The following is a 12,623-nucleotide window of genomic DNA, read 5'->3' on the forward strand; positions in this document are numbered from 1 at the left end:
CTACCTTCTACCAGGGACCAATCAAGCTTCCGCTCATGGACAACAGCCAATGAAAACTCAGAAATTTACTTAGTAGTCAACTTCAGTTTGGAAGGGAAAAACCAATCAAAAACATTTTCGAATTAATTGATGTCCCCAGTCCCCAGAGTCTTCCCTGGCGTTGCCCCGCTGACCAAAACGCCATAAGACTCTGGTTACGAGATAACCGGCCAGATAACCGTCGAGTGAGACAGAAACATCAGCTGGGTCCGCGGGGCTCCTAGGTCGTTCTTCCAAGGGCTCTCTATACGAAATATATGTCACATACATGTCGCGCCGTGGACTTATGGCAACTCTAGAGACTTTGAAATTCGACAATTTAGCGCTTCGCTCCCTCCCGATCGACAAGGAGACCAAAAATGTCATCAGGCAAGTCAAGGGAGCTTGCTACTCGCTTGTTGAACCAACACCAGTCACAAATCCTCGTCTGGTGGCTTGTTCTCTTCCAGCCATGTCTCTGTTGGATTTACCACTATCAGAGGTTTCCAGGCCTGAATTTGTGCAGTGTATGAGTGGAAATAGGTTGCTGCTTGGCTCTAAAACCGCAGCCCATTGCTATTGCGGGCACCAGGCCGGATATTTCTCTGGACAACTGGGAGATGGGGCTGCTATGTAAGCTGCCTGTGATTTTTCAGCTTCCTTTAGTTACCACGGGGATTCTGTAAATCATTAACCACCATAAATGATGATAGACATTCTTACCCCTTAACTGACTTATCCTACCCTATGTGGACCTGGCTTGCGGCAAGATATGAGAACCCCTATTCAACATACAACCCATTACCCACCGTATCATGGGCGGTCTGCAACAAATGCACACTGCAGACTTGCCGACTGGCAGGTAAAGGAGGTAAACATTGTTGTGAAATGCTCTAACAGATTCCCTATCCCTAAACTAAACTAGAGTTCAGAGATAGGGAATCTGTTAAAGCATTTCACAACAATGGTTACCTTCTTTCCCTGCCAGTCTGCGTTTGTTGTTCACCATATAATGGGGCAGGAACACAGAACGAACAAAGAAGGACTGTGTAGGAGGCTAATTTAGGGCTTGGTAACTGTACATGATTGGGAAAAGATGGTTGTGTTAAGTGTTTCTTGGTGTTTGATTTCTCAGGTATTCTAGTCATTGGTTAAAATGGGTTGAATACATTGGTTAAGTACCTACCTACAGCGACCAGGGGTGTAGGCGGCTTTTTGACTAGTTGTAGGCCTGGCTGACTTTCATTTCCACATATCCTGAAAATTGCACACATGACTAGTATGCACTGACCTCACCAACACTTTTAGCTCTTAAGCTTTTTAGTTCACCCAACAATGTATAATTTATTACAAGGGGTAGAGTAATCAAAACAAAAATTTGTAGCCCCTGGCCTACAGCTCTATGGGCTGGCTATGCCCCTGGTGACACTTGTATCAAACAAACACCATGGGATGCCAGCCAGTGTCTTAATCGTGTCTGATCATTACAGGTTTGTCTTAGAGAAACTGCGGGAAAATGACTAAGGTTCATTATAGTCATTTCCTGTGGAACAAAGTTTTTTTATTACCCTTTCTACAGGTATCTTGGTGAAGTGATCAACAGCAAAGGTGATCGGTGGGAGATTCAGCTGAAAGGAGCTGGTCTGACTCCGTTCTCTAATCACAGGGATGGACGTAAAGTATTAAGGTCTTCTATTCGAGAACTTTTGTGTAGTGAGGTATGGAGAGTGGATGCCCACTTGACCTGTTTATCGGTTTTGTTAAATTGCTGTGATGAAAATAATGTCCCTTGCTGTCAGAGAGAAAGAATTTGAAAAATAAATTTCTTTAATTTTGCTTATGTTTTTTTTGTTTTTTATTTTGTCAAATGACAGGCCATGCATCATCTGGGAATACCAACAACTAGAGGTAAAAATTCTTTAAACATCTGTTTTAAACTGTATGTTTAACTTTTATTTTTTGTGGTGGTAGGAATTATCAAATATCTTGCTATCAGTGACAGTGGAGGTTGATCAAGTGTAGAGGGGGTGGTGCTTCTGCTTGTTCAAATATTATTTATCTATTTTACACTGTATAATATTAAGATTTAACAAAGGTTAAAGGTGAAGCTCCCCTTAATGAACTGATAGTGTTCTTCAAACAATAACTATACTGCAAAAGAAATGCACTAGGAGTTGAGCCTCAGATCAGATGGAAACTAGCTACTTGTCAGCAGATTTCTTTAAAAAAACATCTAACCTTGAAGGGTCAACACCTGAGCCCATGTTACAGTCATGTGATACAGGTGAGTAGATACTTGACAGCTGTCAATAGCCCACATTCGATGTAATAAAATTCTAACATGACTCTGAGGTTTTGCATTGCATATTTTTCATGACTCTGTTGTTTCGCATTTCCCAGAAAGCCTCAGAGTCATGTTAGAATTTTAATATATCAAACATGGGCTGTTGCATGACCACAACATGGGTGTGCTATATTAGGTTGCAGGCTCCCACACTAGCTAGAAATTGTGACTTTTCACATTGGTTTCTCTGTGGTGTGGATGGATGGACAGGTGAACGTATAGTCATGTGACCACCAATATTTCTTGAATGTATAGATAACCAAATCTTCTTAGCTATTTTCTCTGCTCTTGCACGCCTTGTGCATGCCTGGAGCTCCACTATAACAATAGTATAGTACTTGAGAGAAAAGAGGCAGAAATGTAAATTTTCATTGTCAGCTTTTAGCACATGGGCTCATTACTTTTTCATGGACTTAACTATCCTGTTTAGTTGCAATCAACACCATGATACCGTGTGCGCATGAATACAAGACTTACTGTTTACAAAATATTCAAGTGGCCCCAAACTCCTGTTGAAAATAATCTGTTGTAGTCTTTCAGCATTTAATGGTTCCTTTATGTAATATGTAATGACTCATATACTGAAGTGCACGGTAAAACTGTAAATTACATTTATAGAATTGAGATTCTTGCAGATATATTATCATGGCTATAATATATGTCGGGAGGTGTTCAAAGGGAAGGATTTGTTATCATCGATTTACATTAGCAAAATTTTTAAGTTATGTCGCTCTATTTTAGCTGGTTGTTGTGTGACATCAGACACTATGGTCAACAGAGATAAAAATTACACTGGAACTGCTTCCAAAGAAAGAGCTTCCCTGGTTCTTAGGATTGCTCCAACTTTCCTAAGGTAGGTAGGTAGCTGTGCAGCCTGAATTTATTTTTATTGTCATGTTAACTTGTCACAGCACCGTATTAGGATACCTGTGCATTTAGAAATGATAGAATGTACCCAAAGTAGTCACTGTTTACCTCACTTGATGGAATATGATACTTGGTGCTTTCATTAGACTCATACAAGCACTGTAAGTGCAGTTACACCCTGCCTCTCACCTGAAACCTTAAACCTTTCTTTGTTACGAAAATATGCTGTTCGAGGAGGCAAAGTCGCATTATTATTTGTTACAATGATTAGCTCACTGTTAGGCATGCAGTAGTGAAGATGTTTGCACTCTTCTTTGTGGATGTCTCTGGAGTCAGTAAACTTGATGATGCATTTTTCTTTTTTTTTATTTCTCTTTCACTTGCTGTTTTACTTGAGGTCATTTACATGTATTATTTTATTTTGGTTTAGGTTTGGTTCATTTGAGATTTTTAAGACAGTGGATCCATTGACTGGCTACCAAGGTCCAAGTGCTGGACGACTGGACATCCTGAATCAGCTGCTGAACTATACAATTGATAATTTCTTTCCACAGGTAAATTATTGCTTTTGTTTTAATTAATGTCTTGTTTTTAATACTAAAACAACTACAATGGGTTAATTGGTCCATAATTGTTGAAGTGCTGAGCTTTCATTGTTAGTGAGAACTTATGGTGTACTAATAGTAAATCAATATATGATTTAATCAAATTGAAATTTGACTGCAATTTATTACATGATTAGATTATATATTGTACTCAGGTGCATTATTGCTGGATCATTTTTGCAAGATGGGACTCCCCTATAATAATTCTCCTTTGAAAACTAATTTTTTATTCAAAGGCAGTGCCACATTGAATGTACAGTTTTTCTTTTCCTCATTTTCAGAATCAGCTTCTTTTTGTAGAGATGTGTTTTACGGTTACAAATCCCTCTATGCATTCTTGCCCCAATTATAGCAGCGTTTGTAATGTACCATCCCCTTCCTAGTCCCTTGACAATTTTCTGGAAGTCCATTCTAAATTGTTTTCAGTAGGGTAGGTTGCAAAGTCCTTATAGTAATCGATTGTCATCATTATAAATGCTTTTATATGTTAACTAGTCTTTTATCAGTGTGTTATCTCTATGGCTGTCTTTACTTTCTTTTTTCTTTTTTTCTTTATTCAGTGAAAACCACCATTCTCAGATTTAGTATTGGTATCCTCTTTCATAGGCCGATGACTCAGGGTGGACCTAAGTGGACTTCTGATTTGTTACCCATTTGATTTATTGTTTTTCGTTTTAATTCAGGTTTCTTGTAAAGATTATAACAGTTTGGAAGAACGCTACCTTTCTTTTTATAAGGAGGTGGTTCTTTTAACAGCACGTCTGGCAGCTGATTGGCAATGTGTTGGCTTCTGCCATGGGTAAGGAAGTGGATTACTTAAGCAATGCTTCCTCAGATTGTTCACTTAGACTGAGAGACTTTGCGTGCGGAGTAGGCAGCTGAAACTTAGTCAGGCTAATATTGACAATATTAAGTTAAAAATTAACGCCATTTTCAAGTTCAAAAAGTTTTCTGGTAGATAAACTGTCATAATTATTTGCTGTTAAGATTAACGGCATAATATAAAATATGCAATTAATTAAAAGTTAATCTACCAGACACTTTATGAACTTGAAAATGGCGTCACGGTGATACCGAAACGTCGTTTGATTTTATCCGCGTTAGTAGTTACTTGTTTCTGTATAACAAAACCGCTCTTGTTAATCAGATATTCAGCTTGCTAAATTTAGAAACCGGCCCTTGTGAGATATTATTTTCTCAACAATGCCAATATTTTCATGAATAAAACACACTGACCGAAATCTTTAGAACAAAACGTCGAAGAAACAAACCGAAGTGATTTTGTACAACCTTCGATTTCAAATGAGCCGTGGGGAGAGTTTATCGGGACACAAAACAAAAGAAACCTACCCCACTAAACCGGGATCCCCAACTCCATGTAAACAGGGTCTAAGTCGTTTGCTACCAAAGGCAGTACTTTCCTACTTAGCACAGTTATTTTAAGACCTATAGTGTGACGAGTGTTGGCCCAGCCCCGTGACCCTCTGCTCTGCAGACCAGCTCTCTACCAACGGAACTAGTTCTGCTGTGGGTGAGAATTGAGGTAATGAAACCAATGCGAAGAAAACACATCATCGTCACGTGTGTTCTCTTATTTCCTTGCAGGGTTGTTAATTCTGATAACATGAGTATTATTGGTGTCACAATTGATTATGGGCCGTACGGATTTCTGGATTATTATGATCCCAATTATCTCAGTCAGTCATCGGGTGAGTACCAAGTTAACTGCAGTCAATATCCACTAACATGCGGGTCAAGTTGTTTTAATATGTTTTGACACTATGAAATAAATGAAAGAAAATTTTCACCAATCTTTTGCTCTCATTTGGAAGTATTTTCTTTTTTCTCATTTCTACTTTGTTTCTATTTTCCTTTTGTTTTACTGATCACTTGGTTTAAAACTCTTGAACTTTCAGTAGTTCATTATTTCAATGGGTACTACTAGACCTGTCAGTATTCCGGTTAACATTTGACTAATGGCATATCAACTTGCGTATTTCCTGTCCAATTAATATTAGTCAGTTGTGTACTGAGAACAGAATCGTTTATTTTTCACTTTAAAAAACTATTGCGCTGGTTTTAGACGCTAGACGAAGGAATTCATTCAAGAACCAACCCGAGCTGTTCAAGTGGAATTTGCTGAAGTTGGCGGAAGCCATTCAAGATGCAGTACCTCTACAAGAATCCATCTCTTCTTTAGAAGAACTGTAGGTATATCGGTGCATACAGTATGATGTGGTTTAATTTTACCCTTGGTACAAATTTTGTTTTAATTCCTTTTGTTTTTGGATATGCTAATAGTGAAAGGGAATAAAAAAAAGGAAAGAAAAAGTTAAGCTTTGACCTATAAATTGAAAAACTTGTACTTGAAATAGCACGTTTTCAATTTAATGTCAGTAAATGAGTAGAAGGACAATGTTCCCGTTTCCCAGATTTTGCCGACTTATGAAAAACCGAAATGGTAAAAAAAGAACGAGACCATGAGACACAAACAAGGAGAATACGGAGTGTTCTTTGTTTTGTTTACGCATCCAAGCTTTCTTTTTTACTTTGACAAACACAGGCACTGGCAAATTAAGTACGGACGGTTTGCTGCGTCTTCAGCACAAAAATCTGCAAATAGACTCGTCAAGCTGCAGAATTACGTGCGACGGTCAGAGAGTAGGCAAGCTCTTGATTTGGGAGGCGTATTCTCCCTTCGCTTTATCTCGAGAAAACCTGCTAGTGAGAGGACCAGTTTCTATAGATCTTCTGATTTTATTTCAGATTCCATGCGGAGTTTGAGAACTGTTTCCTTGCAAAGATGAGGTTGAAAGTGAGTCGTAGTAGTTTCTTATTTGAATTATTATTTGATTCATATGTCCAGGAACAGTTGACATTATCGCATTTTATTGTAATTTCAGCTGGGCCTGGTAAAGAAAGAACTCCCAACGGACAAGTAAGTAAATGGGAATCTTTATCGAGACATTTACTATTTACCAAAAGGGAAGGAGGAAGGTGGAGAATCAAGCGTGCGAGGATGCGTAGGGCACCTGACTTGTTTTTTTTTTTTTCTCCCCTCCTTTTCAAGCATCTTCTTACGCGGGCTTAAGCAGCCTTTATTAACCCTAATCATTATTTTGAAACGCTTCACGTAGTCTTTGTTAGTTTGAAACAATTTTGTAATTTTTACCCAGACTTACTGCCAATGAGAAAGAAAGACAAGCATTTCTTGTTTTAATTAAATTAATAAGCATCTTGTTCTTAGGAATGTTATCACATCTCTTTTTGATACCATGGAACAAACCGGGGCAGACTTCACAAACACCTTCAGATGTCTTTGCCGAGTATCACCATCAAGTTGTACTTCAACAGAAAGCGGGTTAGAGCTTTTCCTTTCCTCCCTGTTTGTTTTTCCTTTTGCAGTCCAATTTTTCTGTCTGTGAATTATCCAGTTTTCCCGGGAGCGCTATCTCCTACAACCAACCAGAAGTGTTTCATATTTCAATCCTTAAACAAAGAAGTCTGTTGTCCACTTTCGCGTAGAAAACAGCCTTGTCACTTTGGAAATTATAACTAGCTTCTTATAGTCGCAGATTCAGCGACTGAAAAGTACATATCACGAAAACCAATGGCATTCTGAGTGATGGATTGATTGTTGTTAGGCTCAAATCATCGTTTTGTTTGAAAAATACAGATTTATGGAACATATGACTGCTCCAACTTCATCTAACACCTTTGGACCAGTTTTAAAACCTTTTTGATTGGTGTTCGATGATGTGGAAAGGTGCTGAATGTTTTTGTTGTTGGGTCAGGATTGAATTAGTAAAGACTGGTTAGGCCAGTTTAAACAATTTCACCTCTATGCAACAATGTTTGATGATGTTGGACCAGCGTTGTTAGATCCTGTTTAATTGTACCTTAACAGTTCATTTTCAATGTAGTTCTCGTCCTTTTTCTTAGTGATGAAGACGTGGTAGAATATTTGGTATCTCAGTGCGTCTCACTTCAAGGGATGATAAAAACAACTTCAAACTTTGTAGAATGGAGGTCAGTCTTTTTATAGTCCTTAACAATATCACGAATAAAGCGATGGTTTAGGTATTGGCGAATGATTTGTTTTGTCGAGGCGTTTGTGAGCCCATCAAAGTCAAGCCTCAACCACGTCACACATCAGCTGAGAAGTCTGAGCAGCCAACATGCAGTTCTTAGTGCTTTTAATTTTCCGGGAAAAAACGCAGCGTCTGAAACTTGCAAGTATAATTTTTGAATAGGATAAAAAATTTTTGTTAATTTTTGTCTTAAATTTTGATTTTTGAATAATTGATGAATGAGCTACTGCAAAGGGATTCGAGAGCGGACGCTTTCTTAGCCTGTTCCAGGCGTCAAGGAGCGCCGAGTAAAAACCTACGCGGGGAAAACTAGGGGAAAATCGAGGACAGACAAGGACTAGTCTCCCCTCGGTTGTAACAAGCTAACATTTTCGCCCTGATAAACACTCGCTGGGTCCGTTGTTTCTGATTGGTTGAGAAAGGTACTCATTCAGTAAAGCAAAAATAGCGCCCGAAAGCCAAAACGAAAAGACGTTCCACACGCAATTGAAAACCACTCACTTTCCCTCTTACTAACTTGTGCGTTGTATTGATTTTCAGTCAACTGATGGAAATGTCTCGTGAGGTTTGGCAGTCAAGTCCAAATGTGATATCTCAGTTACAAATGGAGGCTGAGAAGCATCGAAAAGATGACCAAGAACGCAAGGAAAAAGTGCGAAAACTTAAGGTTCGTCCTTAATAGGATACAAGATGCCCTGTACTTGACGTATTCTTTGAGACGTGCAAGCATTTCATACTTAAAGTCTTTAATTTAATTCTTAGGTTCTACTTTCAAAACGTTGTGTTTGTAAGTCAATTTTTATACAGTAGTTTTTATGTTACTAGTCCCCACCCGACTCATGTGATCCCCGGCTTCCGGCGGGTTAGATGTTTGCTTTTTTTCCGACTTTGTTTCGGTACAAGAATGGATAACAGAGAAATAAGGTTTGTGGGAACCTGCAGTGGAATAGCAAGCCATCCAGAAGGGAAAAGGTTGGGGGTGTGACGCAATACGCGTGGGTTCCCTGTGGTGAATGTCTAATACTAAGGATTTGCACATTTTCCTATAATTGACATCGTCATCATACAACAGGGAACAGCAAAAGAGCAAGTTACTCTGGGCTGACTTAAAAAAACTAACAAGTACTTCTATTATAGTCTCGAAGGGAGCTTAACTAACTGAATTGACTTTTCTCAGATGTTAACTCAAGAAGAAAAAGAGAAAAACGACAGAAAGTTATGGAAAGAATGGATCCGAGAATATAAGTAAGTTATTTCTATTTACTTTTGCATTGGCGGGACTGATAGCGATTTTATATACTACCGACTGGGACTGCAAGCAGTGATTCAGTTGAAATGTAAAGTTAAAACAAGCGCCCACACTGCTTGTTTTGTCAAGCACCCATTGTTATCATAATTACCTCTTTGTTTTTCTCCAGAGTCCGCCTTGATCATGAGTTCGATGGGCAGCAGAATTCAGATCAGGTAAAACAATGTCGTTATTAGGCTCTTTCCTCTTTTAGGTCTTGGGAGTCACGTGAGGCAGATGAACGAGAGACCCTGAGTAGCAAGGTGCTGGAAAGGAATTGAACTTGGAATCAAGGCTTTTCGACTATGAAATAAGAATTCTGCTGTTTTTATAACTATTTTGTTAAGGCAGACTAATTAGTGCCTTTCAGATTATATTATTGTATGGATTACAGAGGTAGGTTGACTATTCTCGTCACTATTGACTTTTTTTTCCTTACATAGGTTAATAACGAACGAATCAGGATAATGAACTCAAACAATCCAGGGTACGATAATGCTTTGGGGATATATACGTTTGTTTTTATTTTTTTTATTATTTTTTTTATTTTATTTAGTCACTCACAAAGCCTGATACAACATGAACAAAAGTTGTTAATTACATTATAAAATTAATGTGACAAGGAAGCCTAACGAAGCTTGAAGCTTATATTAATAGGCTTCCTTCAACTACCTAATGAACTAAATTCATGGCTGAGTGCAGAGTGAGCAAGATCAGAAAATTAAGCGATAGATCGGCTATCAGTGAGATAATTCTTTAAATTTTTTTAAAAAAACAAATATAGAATGAGAGCTAATTAGTGAAATAGGCAACGAATTCCAGATTTTAGGTCCTAGGTAGAGAATACTGAATTTGTATATATTACCAGGTATATATTCGTTGAGCTAATCACTTCATGGCAGGGTGGTTTCTCTCCAGACTCCGGTTAGAGGGGAGACTAAAGATTTAGCTAGCTTCATCAATTTGTGCTGGTCTCAACTAAGCGGTTTAATTTTTTGGAAGACGCTGAAAATGCCCTCTTTTGAAACTCCATCTTAGTTTATTGACTCTCAGAGTGACCAAAGAACCCCCTGAGTCACAGAAGAAGAGGTTACAGAGGGTTTGGCAGGTTATACCCCGCCCGGCCTGACTGTCCCCTGAACTCATGTATTTTATCCTGTTATCATGTTACCCAGACGACCCCGCAAGCAATTTCGTTGGAAAACCGTATGAGAAAAGTCCCGTATTAGGGCCGTACGCGTCAAGTGATAGGGTCGGATAAACGTGTACGGCCCTGGTCGAAAAGCGTAATGATCGGTCATATGATAAATTGCTTGTTGAATGAGTTAGATCGTGCCGGGTCCGTGCGTCCTGACCAGAGCCAAATATTTTCCCGTCCGGTCCTCCTACTCGGTCAGTAAGTATATATCATTTACCAAAAGTAAATGTACAAGAGAAGAACTATAATGATCCATGTTTTCTTTGTTGGGGAATGTTGAACTACATACCCAGAGTAAGTGTTCCTGAGGTCGTAGAAACTTTTGTAATCGGGGCTTTGAGATAAATGTTAAAGGCATCTTATCAGTCTTAACTGTTGTGTATTTCCTCTTTAGATTTATTTTAAGAAATTACATCGCTCAGAATGCAATAGAGGCAGCGGAAACTGGAGATTTCACTGTGGTAAGGAGATCGTGAAATTCTTCAGTGTCCAGTCTGATGTTACCGGAAGTATTTCTGGAAACTACATATATATTGTAATATTATGTGTTGTGGAGTATTCAGTGTCATGGCTCTGCTTACGGATGAAAAAAAAAATAAAAAAGGAAATAACGAAATAACAACCACAACTCCCCAAACTGTGCGCTATACTTGTTTGACTTTTTGTGTTAATTTACTTTTAATTTCTTGTTTCATTTGCTTTCGCCTGCGCGCAAGAATAGTACCAATTTGTTATTATCTATTTTTTCCTTTGTTGGTTGCAACGCTTAAACCCTTGGAATGATACTTACCTTTAATCCACCTGGATGAGGGAAACGTGAATGGTTTTACTGGGCCTAGAAAATAATTTGTGGTTTCAGTACGTATTTTATAATTTCAATTGATTAAAATACTGTTTTACAGGTACAAAATCTCCTCAGGCGTTTGGAGACACCATACAGTGAAGATACTGAACTTCAGAAGGCCATCTTTCCTCAAAGGAAATCTATTGAATCTTCCCGCACATCTCACCACACCCCAGCACTGTTTAACATCTCTGATGCGCTTGAGATGTATCTTGATAAACCACCAGATGACGCGCTTAACATGAGACTGACGTGATCCTCGTAAATCTTTAGTCATGGATTCACTTCGATAAAAATTATAAGCGCTTTCTAGATAGCATCTGGAAAATCAAGCCACAAAGCAGCAAGCTACACTCATTTCTGTCCTCGCCTATTATACCTTACTTGAGGCTCTCCGTTATAGTCCTTCGGATAATCTCGATGTTTTCCTCGGCTTCCCCTCGGGAAACATTGAGATTCTCTGGAAACAAAAATAACTGTTTCCCTCAGGACCAGTCATGAAGGGTTTAATATTGGCGGTTAATTTATCTTATAATTTGATACTTTGCCAAGACATCCGGCGCTCTCCTGCGATAAATTAATCTCGTACTACATTACCAGGATTCTCAATGTCACTGGCATGTTACAGGTTCAACCATATGGCTCTACTGAGATTTCAGTTCACAAGCTACTGTTGTTTTAATAGGGACTGTAATGAGCAACTTAACAGGACATTACTATATGCACTAACCAACTTGCCATTTCTCGAGCCTGAGAAAATGTGAAAGCTGAAAATAGTCTACAGCCTATTTTAACAGTGGAAATGAAAGAAATGTTTGACAACATTACTCACTATACCCAACTCAGCTGTGTCCAGGAAGCGCTATCTCAGACTCTTTGATGCGGACCATGTTGTGTTCGTTATGACGGTATAAACACAAACCAAGTAATAATGGCAGTTTGTGCCTGATACACGTAGGTAGTCTGAGTTAAATAAACTGCATACTAGTACCTGAATAGACTGTAGCCTCATTTTATAACGACTACAATCCTTAAATTTTCAGTCGTTAAAATTCACTTTTTTTGGTGTCGCAATTAATTAACAATTAATGAATGAGGCTGAGTATCTTATGAAGAATTATGGAGATCGAGGAGGGTGTTATCCGTAGGCCGAGGCGGATAACACCCTCCGAGATCTCCATAATTCTTCATATGATACGAAAGCCGATTTCAATAATTGTTTTATTATTCATTCAAAATAGTTCCTAGTTTAAAAACAAAGCTGAAACATGCTTACCTACATCGATGTTAAGTTCACCTTCGATAGTGCACGTTTAGGGTTGTTCAGCTCCGCAAATATTCTCCAAATAGCAGATGTCGCCCTTCGAG

General features: G+C 38.6%; 1 protein-coding gene across 1 annotated transcript; it reads left to right on the forward strand.

Annotated features, from left to right (window-relative positions):
* Positions 1-217: 217 nt before the first annotated feature.
* LOC140931411 (protein adenylyltransferase SelO, mitochondrial-like) lies at positions 218-12,230 on the forward strand. Its single transcript, XM_073381226.1, has 18 exons — positions 218-651; positions 1,598-1,736; positions 1,893-1,926; positions 3,104-3,215; positions 3,660-3,783; positions 4,518-4,633; positions 5,440-5,543; positions 5,918-6,041; positions 6,601-6,649; positions 6,738-6,772; positions 7,082-7,195; positions 7,777-7,863; positions 8,466-8,592; positions 9,103-9,170; positions 9,344-9,389; positions 9,657-9,700; positions 10,806-10,872; positions 11,314-12,230. Exons 1-18 carry the CDS (start codon positions 308-310, stop codon positions 11,509-11,511), a joined length of 1,932 nt encoding a protein of 643 aa, XP_073237327.1. The 5' UTR covers positions 218-307; the 3' UTR covers positions 11,512-12,230.
* Positions 12,231-12,623: the final 393 nt, after the last annotated feature.

The sequence above is a fragment of the Porites lutea genome, chromosome 3 (assembly GCF_958299795.1).
Source record: "Porites lutea chromosome 3, jaPorLute2.1, whole genome shotgun sequence".
Lineage (NCBI taxonomy): Eukaryota > Metazoa > Cnidaria > Anthozoa > Scleractinia > Poritidae > Porites > Porites lutea.